Raw genomic sequence first — 15,842 nt, forward strand, 5'->3', positions numbered from 1 at the left:
AGGCAATAATGATAATGCAATAAAAATACCTCTGCTTTACTATTAAAGCTAAATTTAGCCTTGCCAGTACGTTTGCCTCATCAATGCCTCTACCCTATTATAAACTATTGTTATATTAAATAAAAGTCATATCCCACCCAATTATTTCTTTTAGGAGTAGTACCAGAGAAGCACATATTTCAAAACTAAAAGCAGACACACATATGCTAAATCCATGCAAGTATTACACGTTTCTAATCCATCTCTTTAGTATGACATGCTGATATCTTGTAAATAACAAACAAAAATTTCCGACAATAGTATGGCTTTACGGCTTTACTTGGATAAGTGACATACCACAAAGCGCACAATGTTTTTGAAGAATATTTAAAAACTACTCATCTTAATCCTACCAATTCTTATGAGCCACTCTCCCTACCTCCTCTAATTTTCTTTCTGCTTCTCTTTTAGAGTATATTTGGCCAGAAAAAGTTAGACTTTAAAATAAAAAATGAGGATGAGTATTTTTTTTTGAAGAGTTCTATTTCTATTTTAATGTCGGAAAAAATAAAAATACTTAGACTTTCTCAAAATTAGATCCCAACTCTCATTATTATTTAAATTTTATTTTGATTCCAATTTTAATCTCGATCACGAATTAAATATATAAAAAAAATATGATCATTTTTATTCTAATTTTAATTAAAAATAATTATATTTTTAATATATTTTTATGGTGTATTTGTTTGAGCGGAAACTAGTCCCTGTCGCTCGGCCGAGGCGGATGCGACGAACCACCGGCTACGCGCCAAAAGCAGGAAGCAGTGTAAGCGCTCGAATGGCCACACCCCACCCCGCGCCGAGCCGCCCGGCTTTCCTCAGATTACGTCCACTAAATCTAAAACGGCGCATCGCGTGTCGGTCGATGCGGCTGACGGCGTTTGCCAGCTCATCACACAGCTGTCATCTCACCACTCCTCGCTCGATCCAAAGCTCTCTCCTTTTCTCCTGCTGTTCCTCCTGAATTCCCCCGCGGTCGTAAACCCCCTCCCGATTTCTTCTCGCTTTGAGGATTTTAGACCCCTCCATGGTTCCCCTGTCGATCTGCTGAAGGTGTTCTGGTATTTTCCCCTTACATTTCTCTCTCTCTCTCTCTCTGGTTTAGTTGAATGCTCGTATTCGTTGTTTTTTCTTCTTCGATCTCGTTTTAGATTGTGGAAAGTTTTGGTCTTTATGATGAGTTTGTTTTGATCTTCTTGGTAGTCTTTCTCGAGTTAATTTTTCCTATAATCCGTTCTTCTCGAGTTAGTTCTGTTGTTTGATGGGGGGGATTCTGTGTGTGTCGGGTTTGATTTGAGCGATTTCTTCTCTCTCCAGTGGGTTTTTGCGAGGTTTAGCTGTTTCTGTGATTGGGTTATAAAAGTTTAGATCTTGGGCTGGTTTCGTTTACATCTCTTTCTGGGGGTTTTGAGTGTTTTTGATCGGTATCAGTACTGGAATTTGTGGTGATTTCTCCGTTTGATTTTGTTTTAGTTACGGGTTTGTGGTTACGGGGCTTGGGCTCGATGGAAAATCTGTCTTTTGGGCGGTAATATGTTTTTGTGTTGTTAAGTATTGTTTTCCTCAGAACTAATTGTCTTCTGAAAGAAATATTTTTTGTGGAACCTCTTGAGCTGATGAGATGAGACGCAAAAGTTAGGTGCCTGATAGAGTTCTCTTTCCCGGAAGGAGATCCGTGAGTTCCTTCTGTGGGATGTTCTGGCGAGGAATTTGGACTCCTTTGATGAAATCTTTTGGATAAAATGTATTTTTAAATTTGCGAAATATGGATATGTTTGCTGGAAGTATTTGCAAATTGGTTTTGAAGAGCACATCCCCTTTTCTTTCCCCCTTTCTTTTGCATTACCACATAAATTTGATATTGTTTGAACTTTTTTCTTTTTTCTTTTGTTTTTTGCGGCCTTAGGATTGGGGACTGAAATATTCGAAGTATGATCGTGGTTAGCACAGTGCACTACAAATTTGTGATCCTTTATATCGCCATACAGAAACACTTAAAAATATCTGATGAATTTTCTTATGCATCAATTTTCTTATGAGGTAGTCTTGTGCCGTCTCAGTGATCTTAAAGATAAATTAATTCATCAAATAGTTCCATCTTTTCTAAATCCAAGCTGCAACTTTTCTTTCTTTTATGGTCCTCTTTTGAATTTCGAGGCTTAAATTTGCTTCAAGCTCTTACATGGAGAGGGATGAGCTTTGGACAGTTAGTCAGATAGTATATGTTTGGTGTTGCCATCTAAATTCCATGTAATAAGCTTTGAGGCGTATGAGTTGGTTGCTATGTTGTTGCCTGCTTGGATATAATAGAAATATGAATAGCAGATATTGAGAATATGCATGAGACATTAAAAAATATGTCTGTATATTTATTTGAGTTCCCTTCTTGGAGATTTTTTTTATTCCCTGGGCGATCCTTTACCCCATAGGAATCTCATTATATTATTTTGACAGAAAAATCTGAGGTTGAACAATTTGATGATGGAATATTAATCCTTATCTGTTGGATTCCTCAATCATGTTTGACCACCTTTAAATGCTAGTGGCTGTTAGTCTTATCAGATATCAACTTTAGAAACTATATACAAATTTGCAATTGTCATTAGTTTTATGTGTGATGCATATATTTTTCATATCTGTTGCATGATGCAGTGGTTCTGCATGCTAAATGTATCAGGTTTTTACTTATATGCTGTTTATAAGAAAAATTTCATGTGCAATGTGTTGGACGCTAGGTGGCAATAAATTTGTTATTAAGAATTTGGCTGGTGAAAATAGCATTTGACTCCGAGAAGGGGAGCTTTTGTCTGTCCACCAATATGTTTTATTTTAATAATCCATGTGTTTCAAGGTTATCTATTCTTTTGATAAATAAGATTCTGGGATTCTTGATGAATAAATGTGTGGGATGATAGGCTGGATATGATTGTAATGAGATCTTGTTATCATGGAAAAGCGAGCCATTTTTTTTTTAAATTTTTTAACTATTATTACTGTATCTTTCCATGCAAAATTTGTCATGTAAGTACTTTTGAGTGTCCTATGTGGCTAGTCATGTTGTCATTTCATACCCATATGGATTCTGTTTTTCGTAAATGCATTGTCAACAATGTGTTCTCACTAGAAGTTGAAAATCTGCACATGTTTTCAGAAAACATTCTTATTCAGAATGGGACATGTAACATGTACTATGAGTTGACTTTTTATGGACCAAAATTTTTAGGTTGATACATATATGTTACAGTACATCACGAAGCATCTGTACTCTTGTGCAGATTTGCTGACAGTTGGGTTTGCCATGATGATTGCATTTGACATCTGAATTTTCAGTTTGTTCGTATAACTACACTTCTCAAGATGAAGCCAAGTGCGACAAGATGCATTGCATGTCTTGCCCCTCCCCTGCTTTTGATGTACTCATAGAAAAGCAAATCTAAATGTCAAAAACAGAATGTCTAGACATGTCTGTGTGAGTTTTTCTGTCTAGATTGCATAACATTCTTTAATATTCTCCGACTTACTAAGACTTCCTAAGCACATCGCTTGAAAATACCTAATGAAATAATCTTGTTTTGACATTCTCTTATGACATATGCTATATACAATTAGCTGCTTTTACTTTGGAAATAAGCAAGATGTTCTTCTGGATTAATCTCTCTTTTGCGAATTGCAGGGTTACTAAAGTTTTGAGATATTTCAACCAGAAGTAAGCAACTCCCTAGAGATTCATTTTTTCTTCTTTACATCAACTGTCTCTTCAATAAGATTTTATCTGTGAAATGTTTTCAGATATGCTGAGAATGCAGTAGCCTCTTGACCATAAATTCATCTATAATCAAGTCAGTATCGCAGTCATGGACCGGGCAGACACATCGGGCTTTGTCAGTGGGGGACGCTGCTGCGAATCAAGATTTGTTGCTTATCTTGATTTTATATATTTATCAACAAACTAATTTCTCATACTGTGAAGTTTTAACAATTCACTGATAGTAGATTGGAGGCATCTTCCGGCTCTAGCAGCTTTCCAAATCCACTATCATTGATTTCTCCTGCATGCTATTGTAACAAGCAGAATGGATCTTAACATGACAGAGGTCTTCTTGCATGGAAAAGAACCTTGCAGGAGTACTTCAGTCATACAAACAGCTCACATCTCCACTTGTGGCAAGAAAGACAACTTGGGTGATACCGTATTACGCCTTGACTGCCTCGGCCGTGGAATTAACAACACCAGTAGAACAGTCCATACTCAGATCGGTTGTGATATTTCTTCTCAGAATGATGGATGTAGGCTGGTCCTTGGACTAGGTCCAAATCCAAATACCTCCTGTGCTGATTATCATCCATCTGGGATTAATAAAACCGAACCATCTATGAGCTTACGTTCTTCTGGACCTGATGCAGCAATGTTAAAGCTGGGGCTTTCACGGGGGAATTCAGAAACAATCCTAGCCCTGGCCCAGAACAATCACGAAACCCAGTCACCTCCTGCCAAAAGAAGCCTGCCTGTTCCAATTGCCGACGAGGGTTCAACTTCAGCCAAGAGGAAATCAGGTGGATATGTGCCTTCTCTACTCTTTGCTCCAAGGCTGGGGCGTCTTGATACTATGAAAATTGCACCAGAAACTAGAGATCTATTAGACCAGGGAAGTGGTTGGAGTACCCATAAACATCACATTCCTCATCATCAGCTTCAGTTGAGTCCTGAGCCTTCTGTCACAACTGATGGTTCTCTGGGTGCACTCTCTGAGCCCATGATTGCTGATGCTGCCACCGCTGATACGAGGATTCATCGCCACCATCCTAAGAAGTGCAGATTCACGGGATGTTCTAAAGGTGCAAGGGGGGCATCTGGACTCTGCATAGCTCATGGAGGTGGACAAAGGTGCCAGAAACCTGGCTGCAACAAAGGAGCCGAGAGTCGAACAGCATACTGCAAGGCCCATGGCGGAGGGAGGCGGTGCCAGCAGCTTGGTTGTACCAAAAGCGCAGAGGGAAAGACAGACTTCTGCATTGCTCATGGTGGGGGCCGTCGGTGTGGTCATCCAGGGTGCACCAAAGCAGCACGAGGCAAATCTGGGCTGTGTATCAGGCATGGTGGAGGAAAGAGGTGCACCATAGAGGGGTGCAGCCGGAGTGCTGAGGGTCAGGCAGGATTGTGCATCTCCCATGGAGGTGGCCGCCGATGCCAGTATCCGGGCTGCGGCAAGGGTGCACAGGGGAGCACCAAGTTCTGCAAGGCCCATGGTGGTGGTAAGAGGTGCATCTTTGAAGGGTGCACCAAGGGGGCAGAGGGGAGCACTCCGTTATGCAAGGGGCACGGAGGGGGCAAGCGGTGCCTCTTCGAGGGGGGCGGCATCTGCCCGAAGAGTGTCCATGGCGGCACCAATTTCTGTGTGGCCCATGGAGGGGGGAAGCGATGCGCTGTGCCAGGATGCACCAAGAGTGCCCGTGGGCGCACCGATTGCTGTGTGAGGCATGGTGGGGGGAAGCGCTGCATGTTCGAGGGATGTGGGAAGAGTGCCCAGGGGAGCACTGATTTATGCAAGGCCCATGGCGGGGGAAAGCGGTGCTCTTGGAGCCAGGGGTGCGAGAAGTTTGCCAGGGGGAGAAGCAGTCTCTGTGCGGCCCACGGGAGCTTGATGCTCCTGCAGCAAGAGCGCGAGAGTGGGAGCATGATTGGTCGCGGTCTCTTCCAAGGTATTGTCTCTACATCTGCAGCTGTGAAAAGCGACATCGACGAGCACTCATCTTCTGGCATGAGCTCCATATCAGACTGCATCGAGTCACAAGAAAGCATGGGGAGGAGGCAGCTCATACCACCTCAGGTGCTGGTCCCGCTCTCCGTGAATTCCCCCTCACCATCATCTGGGCTGATGGATGGAGGCAGAGAGGGAGTAGGAAGCCACGAGAAGGGCTTTGGACTAGCGGTCCCTGAGGGAAGGGTGCATGGTGGTGGTTTGATGACTTTGCTTGGAGGAGATCTCAAGAATGCTTTTGATGGGGGGGACGGTCTGAGCTTTGTCGGATGATGTTCTAAAACTCAGTTGTCCTATTTGGAGGGATGGAAGGGGGTTGATTAGAATCAGATGTCCATGCTTTAGGTACTGCCGTACTGCATTTTCCTAATTGAACTTTATGGTTACTAGTCTTGTTTGGTTGTGTTAGTTTCCATGTACAGTGAACTATATGTTAAAGGGGATGGAATTTTGTTTGGTACGTATTCGGTGTAATGAGTTCTGAAAGCTTTCAAGCCTTAAAGCTTTCAGATTTCAATTCTTGTGAATAATGGTGGTTTAGAATAAAAACAGTTATGTCATATTTTGGTCGGTTCAGTTGATTTCCAAGTGTTTCTGCAAGAGGGATTTCATCAAATAAATTGTTAAGAATTCTATGAAAATTGCCATTTCTTACTGTGTGCACAGACCTTGCCAGAATTTTTTGAAGCTTCATAGTGAGTGCATTCAAACATCTGCACTACCATAAGTATTTAATTCGTGGAGTTGGTGCTGTCAATCTGTACCATAGAATTTTACCTCTTGGACACAGTGGCAACATTTTACCCTATGCTTATGCTTTTCCCCAGCAAGCAGTGAGCTCATTCGTGAAGTTTTTTTTTTTTTTTGGTGAAATAAATAATTCATACATCTTTAGTACAGATATATTTAATAAAGTCAGAATATAATATGTTCTGGAGCACTATAGGTGGCTCTTCTTTCTCAATCCACAGATGCCTTCGAAGTAATTGGCCATATACGAGGTCGCAGTCTTATTTGTCTTTCTAAGGTTGTGCTTAATCTGAACGGTCATTTTATCACTCATCATAGTCCAAATATTTTGAAGCAAAAAGCATCTCTTTTCCTCAGTTCAGTTTTAAACTAGGTGGTTCATGTGGGAAGTGACTCCTAGGCTCCGACCAATTCATAAACTGCCTCCAACTATAATAACTATCCAACCTCGACAACAACTTGCTTGATAGCACCATAAATTGTGCCAGTTGAACCACTTGGATCTCGAAGTTGTTGAAAAATTCCTTGGGACCATCCTATGAAGTGGCTACCAGATACATATACGTTAACACTTAACAGCAACCAAAGCTACCAACCAGCCATGTAGGCCAACGCAGCGCATCCATGGAACGATAAAGAGAACAATAATCCTGCCGGCCAGAGAGAGCAGAACAAACCAACTGGAAAGAGATAAAAGAAACATCAATTAAGGAAGAGAGAGAGAAATATCACAAGTACGACAGAGAGAAAAAATAATTATTAAAAATAAAACAAGTGATATACAATCAAGCACATCTACAAAATAGAAACCATGGGCCGGCCTAGCTTCTCTAAATCAATTTAACCATGATGCATCTAAGAACAAATAAGGATTAAATATTGATTTTATTATAACATAAATTTAATTTAATAAAAAATAGGTGGAGAGAAATATTATATTTCTTCTTCTTCTTCTTCTTTTTTTGAGGGTAAAGTTGAGCTATATTTCAAACCCCTACGGGCGCAACGGAAGGGAGAGACAAAAAACAGGAGAAGAGAAAAAGGCGGCCTTTCTATCTTTGGTCTTCCAAAACCCTGAAAACCCCGCTTCGATCCTTCCTAGATCCCCAATCGGAGGCGTTTTCTGGAAATTTTCAAATGGAGTTCTTCTTCCTTTCCTCGTTCGCGGTCTCAAAATTTGATTTTTTTCGCCTCATTGCTCCGATGAAGCTTTAGCGCGCCGTAGATCGGAAGCAGATGTTGCTTCTGAGCCGCCGAAAGTTTCCGTCTTTTCTGTTCCTAGTGGCCCAAAATCGCGTTTTGGATCCGAGATCAAGGTGCCATTCCGAGTTATCCCCTTCTCCAGTTGGAATTATAAAATGGAGCTCTGATTTGCCCTAGATCTGCGACCAGTTTGAGGGGTAGAAGAAACACTGGCATGGTTGTTTGATCTTATCTTCGGTTACTGTTTTGGATTTGACTTGGATTTGAGTTTTCTCATCAAAATTTCGTCTTTGTTTGGGCTTGGCGTTCAGTGAAGATGGTTTTCTGGGAAGGTTATATCAGTGATGAGTTGATGGGCACGTTTGCGCCGATTATAGTTTATTGGATCTACGCTGGAATGTATCTGCTTTTGCCGCCTTTGGACCAGTATCGGCTTCACACGAGGAAAGAAGAGGAGCAGAAGAATTTGGTGCCAATGTCGTCGGTGGTCAAGGGTGTTCTGCTTCAACAGCTGGTTCAGGCCACCGTTGCGCGAGTGCTGTTCTTGGTAAGTGTCTTGAAGTTTTTAGACAATGTGGAATATTGTATTTGTTCATGGATTAGATGTTTATAGAATCCTTTTGTGAAATGGACATCTTGGCTTCCCTGTGGGCCATTGTGGGCAATTCAGTTTACTAATCTTGAAGTGTATGTGTTACTACTTTTGAAACAGATTCATGTGTTGGAAATGAGATAAGAATATGATAATTGATTAGTGTTCACTGACTGAAAGATTAGAGCATGCAATTGTATTTCCTGGTAGATCCATATAATCTGCAGGAACAAGCTTGAATAGTAGACTTCTTTTTAGCATTTGTAAATTTTAATTACATAGACACTTGTTATTCTGCTTCATTTTTTCAATGAAGGCTGTTTTGTAAGTTCATCATCAACCGATAGTTGATGATCATGCTGTATATATGCTTCCAAGATAACACATGTGGAAAATAGTTGATCTCTTAGTATTAGGATAGACCTGCTGCCCCTTTATTGTAGTATGTCTGTTCAGTTATTTTCTTGTTCATGATTCCTTTGTTTCCAAATGTGTGTAGCACAAACTCTCATTCCATCAATTCACTAAAACTCTTTTAAGAAACCTATGATGCAACTAGTGCCCAATAGTACGTGGACTACATGAAGACATATATTAGAACTTTTGATGATAATCACAAAGAAGGATCTTGCGTGACCAAAGGAGAGCTTGGCAAATACGTCTATAATGTCAGACTTGTCATTAAGCTTTGAAAGACATTTTTGGAAGATCTGTTTTCTAAACATTACGAGAAGTTTTTATAGAGAAACGAGAGCGCATTACTATGTTGTGTTTATAAAAAGGATGAAAAACTGGTTTGACAGAATCAGGTTGGTGGGGTTGATAAAGCATTGTGCTTTTAGGGAATCTTTTGTTTTTTTATGCTTGTGAGGCTTAAGCAAAATTCTTTTAAGACAAGATTAGGTATTTAGTGCATATGCATGAAAATGAGCTGAGTAGAAACAAAAATGCTAAAGTGGAAGAGCTTTGTGCATAGTACTTTGTACACTTGAGGAAGCTTAGAAGTTTCATGGATGATGTGTAGAAGTTTTAACCTTGGTTTGCTGATGTGCAAAAAGGCCACAAAAAGCTTCTTTACTAGAGAACTCAAACCCTTTCGATGGATAGAGTAGAGGAGGAGACCTGTAAATATCAGTAAATGTAGTGGAACATATTCTGCAGAAGCTGACAATGATGAAAGGCATGACCTTACTTAGGAATTATCTGCTAGCTGCTTGTGAGGAGCTTATGCTAGCCTGAGTATCATCCTGGTTAGTCATGATGGAGTAATGATTTCTTGGGTTCACAGGAAGCTTAGTTACTTCATATGCAATTAATCCTCTGGTTATCTTGTAAACAGCTGCTGCAGTATGGATAAAATAGGATGCATGGCCTTGCATATGAATTGTGGCTTATGTAATCAGAGAGTTTGGAATCTGATCATGTTTTGAAAGATCAAAGCTTTTCCTTAGTCATTGTCGTCAATGAGGTGCTTGTCTTGCACAGAGCTTCAGGAATGAACAGGGGTGTCTTGTATCGACCATCTTCTGACCTCTGTGTGCTGTTTGTTTATTCTATTGTCGTACCTTTTGGAATATTATGGATATGCTTGGGACCCTTTTTTTCTGTCTTCAACCAATCAAGTATCGAAAATAGTTGCTTGTTTATGCACCTCACTTTTATCTGTTAAGAATACTCAAAGGAAAGAGAAGCAAAAATCATAAATTTAAAATGTTTGTTTAAGGGGTTATTGCTTGCTGAAGTGCTTGATAAAGCTCTTAATCTCATATCTCCCAGCATGCTGGAACGTGGTGTCCTATTTCTTATTAAAACCCATTGGTTAGTTACATTATACCTTCATTGTCTTTCTATACCCAGAATTTTCTGATAAAGGGCAGGAGACTGTAGACACTTTACAGCAAGGTTCGCCGTCTCGGTACCGGATCCCGTACTGGTGCCATACTAGCACAATGTTGGTATGGTATGGTACAGAATTTTTTTTTTTTTTTATACCGAGTATCGGTACACCACCTGTATCGGATATTGATACTGAATTGGTACGGTACGGTATGTTCGATACTGCCCGGTTCAGACCGGTACAACATACCATGCTTTATAGTATGTTCAATTGTCTCATTTTTTTGGATAGAATTTTTTTTTTGTTAATGAAGTAGAAAATATTCACATTTTCTATCTTTAATGGTGATTTGAGAATGATACTGGGTGGCCCATGGTGAATGCTATTGATACTACTTAGATATTGCAATTATTCATGATCCGTAAACACATTCTTGAATTGAAATCCTCGTGTTTATCTTTGTTGGTTTTGTTTAAAATCTAGGTGATGTGCTGTAATGGGTCATATCAGTGTTTACATCAACTAATGCTTATATATAAGGGGAATTTTTTAGATGTCCTATGGAGGAAAAGAGCAATGGAATCATACTTGGTTGGTTTACTGACTCTAGATTCAGATATGACAGGATGGATAGACAAGAATCTTTCCTTTGTTGAGGAATTTTGATGATTTTGGTATACGATATGGGAGTTGGGGGCTTAAAGTATGTTAATGTTAAGATATTAATAAGCTTTCTTCAAGTCAACCTTTTTTTTGTGTTTAAGGTGAGTTAGAGAATGCATGTATTTTTTGGAAATTATTTTAATATTTTTATCTTGGTTGGTATTGGGTTGTTTATCATATCTTCCCAACTTGTGTGGAATCTGTGACATCTGCATTTGTAATTATATCAGTTATGACTGATATAGCTGATCTTTGAGGATCTGGTTGAATGATGGTGAGCATCTTGACTTATGATGAGTAGGCATTGCATTGGTTTGTGTAAATTGAAACATCTTTCTTTCTTAGAACAGTGAAAGTGTGGTTTGCTGTATCGGATAGTATTGCTTGGTATTGGGCATAACATATGATTGATAGTGAACTTATACTTGGTGGGGGAGGCGAACCAACAACCGATACAAGGGCTGTATTGAGTGTCGATATCATGAACTGACTTATGCCAACACTGTACCAGCATATTACTGGTACAAGTACCAAACTAATACTACGAACCATGAGTAAAAGTGACCAAGTTTATCGGATGTTTGTGATCATTTTAGAAAGCAACTTCAAATGCATTGATGGATTTAATACTGGCTTTTGTCTCATGGAAAAGCAGATCACAAGATGAATTGCTCAGAAAGCAGGTTTGTTTGAGGCCAACATCTAGAGTTACATCACTTTATTTACAAATAAATTTTCTAGATATATTCTATTTTTGATAGTACATGTTAAAAGCGTTGGAGGTTTAAGAGGGAGGGTCACTTCTGATAACGACCATCAAGGCTGGGGATAATACCTTTGAAGACATGCTTCAACAAGAATGAAACTTGGAAGGATGCATGGGACATGGCGGGGACCAAGCATTGTGAGTGGGTGAACTTTTTGTGTTTCTACGACTTTAGAAAAGTTTCAGTTGGTGAACTGTCTGTTTTTGATTGGTGAACTATAGTGCAATTTGGGCGGCTAATGTAAGCCCATTCCAACCAACAAACAATTCTACTCAAATGCAATACAACCAGACGATGGATCACAACCAAACTATGAATAATACCACCTGTAAATTTGATGTCTATGGTTTTCAACCCAAACATAAGTTGGTTTGAATCAGGTCAGATTAGGTCGGTTTTGGGTTATGGTTGATTCTAGCATATTTTAATTTCAGTTGGTTTGGCAACTCTATTTGTTGAGATATGGTTTCATTTTGGGTTGTTTCAGATTGGGAACCCTTGTTGGGTCAGGTTAAGAGCCCTTTACACAAATTTAGGTTGGTCTGGGATGCACGAGCCTTCAACCCAAAGCTAATGCAGCTAGAAATCTGGTCAGCAGTTCCCAACCCTACCTAATCATGTAGGTAAATCTTGGCTCAACCCAATCGAAGTTGTGGGCTGGTCAGTCTCGATTTGGGTTAACTTAAACCATGTTGCACCCCTACTAGTTGATATGCAACTAAAACATAAAGAGGTATCAATATTTCTGTATGTTGAATTTGAGGATTCATGAGCTCAGGTCATTAGGGATTATAGGCCTTATTTCACTGAATTGATTCTGTGGATTTTAGCTCAGGTTTTTCTTTTTTTTGGCAGCTTGAAGAGTTTTTAGCAAGGTCATTACAATTAAACAAGGAGTGGTAGGTTAATGTCGATCATGCTTTTGTGGTGCATTAATGCCTTAACACTAGAAAGAAAAGTGATAGTTCTCTAGCATGCTTCTAAATATTTACATGAAGAATATATAGCTGATTCTGACTTTGTTATATGTCAATTAGAATGGGGTTTGGTTGTAGATGTAGGTAGGTTGTGCGTAGAAGCATGAATCACTAAATAGTGGTCTTCAAAATTCAAATTGTTATCAGACTATGTTTCTGCTTTTGTTTCCATTTCCTTCCTTCATCAATCTTTAATCTTTTGCTTTTTGATTCATATGAATAGATCTTTGTTTGGATTCACTAAGGTGTCTTGTGGGTTACTACTAAGAAATCATTCACAATATGTAACTCTAATGGTGGTTGATGTGCTTGTGGTGATGATTAAAACTGTAGATAGAAATGCTTAAATTTGTTTATCTTGTGGAAGGTGGCAATTTTACTGATAAATCTTTCAAAAAAGTGGTGATAGGCACTGGAATTATGACATGATTTGGTGGAACAGAGTATTTGTTGCGCATTATTTTAATTTGAGTTGCCATGCCTTTCACTGTCTTAGATGCTACCTTTAAATCTCAGGGCATTCAGTTATCTCTCAGCAGCCAAGAGCGCCCCATGCATCTCATCCTTCACACATTGATGTGCATGTGTCTCATTTCATCTTCTGGTCATGCAGTACAACTGATATATATTGTGGGCTGATGATTATTCATATACATTATGTCTCATGAATCATGACTGCATTATGAGCCAAGTTATCTGCCAATACCTTACACGTGTTCATCTTTTTATCGCTGAAAGCCAAGCACTGAGGAATTTTCATACCCTTTTGCTTGCATGACACCACTGATACCGGTCACCTAGCCAGGATGGAAAAGGTGGCAGGTTGAAATTGAAAATGATTAGGGGAAAACATGTCAAACTATGAAAAATAAAGCAATAACAATAGACGTAGCCCTTAATAGGAAGTACAAGTGGAAATCTTAACTCTAGATAATTGGTATTATGAAGGCAATCCCAAATAGTAGGGACAAGGCATGGTGGACTGGTGGTTATGATTATGGTTTGCCTTGATTTGATGAGTTATATCATCTTAAGATTCACCAGCCATTCTTGTCTGTTTCAAAAGCATGTCTTATGAATAGTCTTTTCTTTATGTGTATGCAGAAATACTAGGGTATGTAGAAATACAAGGGTATGTAGCAATTGTAGAATACTTTATTTCTAGATTTATAGTTTGAAAGTTTTTAAGAAGGAATGAGATGGTCATAGTTGGATTTAATAAGGTAACAGTCAGGCGAGGTATCTTCTTTCTCTCGTTTTTTTTTTTTTTGATGTGTGGGTATCCATGTTTTCTTTTTTTTTTGTTGCATCAACAATTAATACACCAAATATACAGTAAGATGGATATAAAAGGCGAAATGCCATGGACTGAGTTCAACTGTGCTACCAGAATCAACATGTAAACTTGTCTTTGCCAGTAACAAATGGAGCTGGACTTCTTGGAGTAGCCCATTGGACTGTTGTCCAAAATTATTTGTGTGTTAACTTATCCCATAAGTGGAAGAATGTTAATATTGGCTGTCAGTATTACTATGAAGTAATTACGGCTTGGTATCATTTTTATTTCTTCTGTTTTCATGTTTACAGGTTACTGCTAAACCAGTATCAACAGGTGCTGCAGTTCAACCATCCATGCCAGTCCAACTTGTCCAGATCTTCGTGGCAATGTTTGTAATGGACACGTGGCAGTATTTCGTGCACCGCTACATGCACCAGAACAAGTTCTTGTACCGCCACATCCATTCCCAGCATCACAAGTTGGTTGTTCCTTCTGCAATCGGAGCCCTTTACAACCACCCATTGGAGGGCCTTCTTCTGGACACCTTTGGTGGTGCAATTTCATTCTTGGTATCAGGAATGACTGCAAGAACAGCTGTGATCTTCTTCTGCTTTGCGGTGATCAAGACTGTCGATGATCACTGCGGGCTTTGGCTGCCCGGCAACATCTTTCATATCTTCTTCCAGAACAACACTGCCTACCATGATATCCATCATCAACTCCAAGGCCTCAAGTACAACTATTCGCAGCCTTTCTTTTCAATATGGGACAGAATATTGGGCACCCACATGCCTTACAACTTAGTTATGCGCCGAGATGGGGGATTTGAGGCCAGACCGCTGAAAGGCTAGGATTTTTTTGATATCTCATTAGAAAATAGACCTCAATATATTTGACTTGATTGCTACCACCTCCAGGTTGAAGAAAGGAATTGCTGGAAATATATGGCCTGTTGCTAATTTAAGGATTGCTTGTTCCTTTCTCGTAACCTGTTTTTTATTTCTCAGCAATGGTTCTTTACTACTGTGGTGGATAAGTGTATCTCTATCAGAATTTTTTGCTCTCTTTATATAGAGAAGGATGCTGCAAGTTTCCTTTAGGTGTGATACTGAAGCTTGATCCATTGCTGGTGTATGTGTCTCGGTTACTGTGGCATATGATGAAAGCATGATTTCTAATGTTACCAGATTTCTCATTGTGGTGCCTTTGTTTTCCCCTTCTTGTTTTTGAAAGATGTTGCTGAAGAAGAGGATTTTCATAACCAAGAAAAAAGAAGAGGCCTTCAATATAAGCCACTCATTTTTCTCTGTTAACTTTGATTTAGTAGTTTAGCAAGGTTCAGCACTCTGCTCAGAGATTGAGACAGATAAACTTGATTCGAAGTATCTAGTGTTATCTTGCGCATACAAGAAAGGCTTGATGTATTCGAAAAGAAAGAAAAAAAAAGAGGTATCGTTCGTTGTTCAAGTTATTTCTAATTCCAATCTTTAATTCACTTTATGTTTCCCATTTAACATTAGATGATAAATATCCAAAAATCCTTAATTAGATTGTCTTGCTAAAGGGCTGACCTCTTTATTAATAGGTCAGCCGTGTCTTAAAAAATTACTAGTTGAGGTGTGTGCTGGAGATCCATGCCCATAGGCGCATATAAACTTGGTGCAAACCTTTCATCGTATTATGTAGATCTAATTCGCATATCTGTAAGAGAGTATTTACCAGGAAGATAAATTGACTTCTTTTGGCCTTTTCTAGTTCTTTGTTTGTAGTATTAATTTATTCAAAAAAATAGTGAGAAAAAGGGATAAGCGATAGTTCTTGCGTGCGGCGCTTTTTGGTTTCTTAAAGCTACATGCAATTAGAAGACAATTTGTTTTCTCTACGGCAAATATTGTTGTGCTGAGTTTGGGCTCAGATCGATTGCCGGATGGCATAGATTGGTATGTTCTGTGCCATTCTATGGTGGGTCTATACCC

General features: G+C 39.4%; 2 protein-coding genes across 5 annotated transcripts; both read left to right on the forward strand.

Moving 5' to 3' along the window:
- The first annotated feature begins 1,012 nt into the window (after window positions 1–1,012).
- Window positions 1,013–6,439, forward strand: LOC120107913. 3 transcript variants are annotated; one of them, XM_039121438.1, is made up of 4 exons: window positions 1,013–1,100; window positions 3,315–3,508; window positions 3,713–3,745; window positions 3,829–6,439. In XM_039121438.1, the coding sequence occupies exon 4, from the start codon at window positions 4,113–4,115 to the stop codon at window positions 6,069–6,071; it is 1,959 nt and encodes a 652-aa protein (XP_038977366.1). In that variant the 5' UTR covers window positions 1,013–1,100; window positions 3,315–3,508; window positions 3,713–3,745; window positions 3,829–4,112; the 3' UTR covers window positions 6,072–6,439. The 3 variants fall into 3 exon arrangements, with proteins under 3 accessions (XP_038977366.1, XP_038977368.1, XP_038977367.1); XM_039121440.1 differs by having other exon boundaries at window positions 3,370–3,508; XM_039121439.1 differs by lacking the exon at window positions 3,315–3,508.
- A 1,091-nt stretch (window positions 6,440–7,530) lies between these two features.
- Window positions 7,531–15,054, forward strand: LOC103703428 (very-long-chain aldehyde decarbonylase GL1-9-like). Of its 2 annotated transcripts, none has more exons than XM_008786270.3 (3): window positions 7,531–7,968; window positions 8,063–8,298; window positions 14,175–15,054. In XM_008786270.3, the coding sequence occupies exons 2-3, from the start codon at window positions 8,068–8,070 to the stop codon at window positions 14,715–14,717; spliced, it is 774 nt and encodes a 257-aa protein (XP_008784492.2). In that variant the 5' UTR covers window positions 7,531–7,968; window positions 8,063–8,067; the 3' UTR covers window positions 14,718–15,054. The 2 variants fall into 2 exon arrangements, with proteins under 2 accessions (XP_008784492.2, XP_038977369.1); XM_039121441.1 differs by having other exon boundaries at window positions 7,531–7,948.
- Window positions 15,055–15,842: the final 788 nt, after the last annotated feature.

The sequence above is a fragment of the Phoenix dactylifera genome, unplaced genomic scaffold (genome assembly GCF_009389715.1).
Source record: "Phoenix dactylifera cultivar Barhee BC4 unplaced genomic scaffold, palm_55x_up_171113_PBpolish2nd_filt_p 001073F, whole genome shotgun sequence".
Lineage (NCBI taxonomy): Eukaryota > Viridiplantae > Streptophyta > Magnoliopsida > Arecales > Arecaceae > Phoenix > Phoenix dactylifera.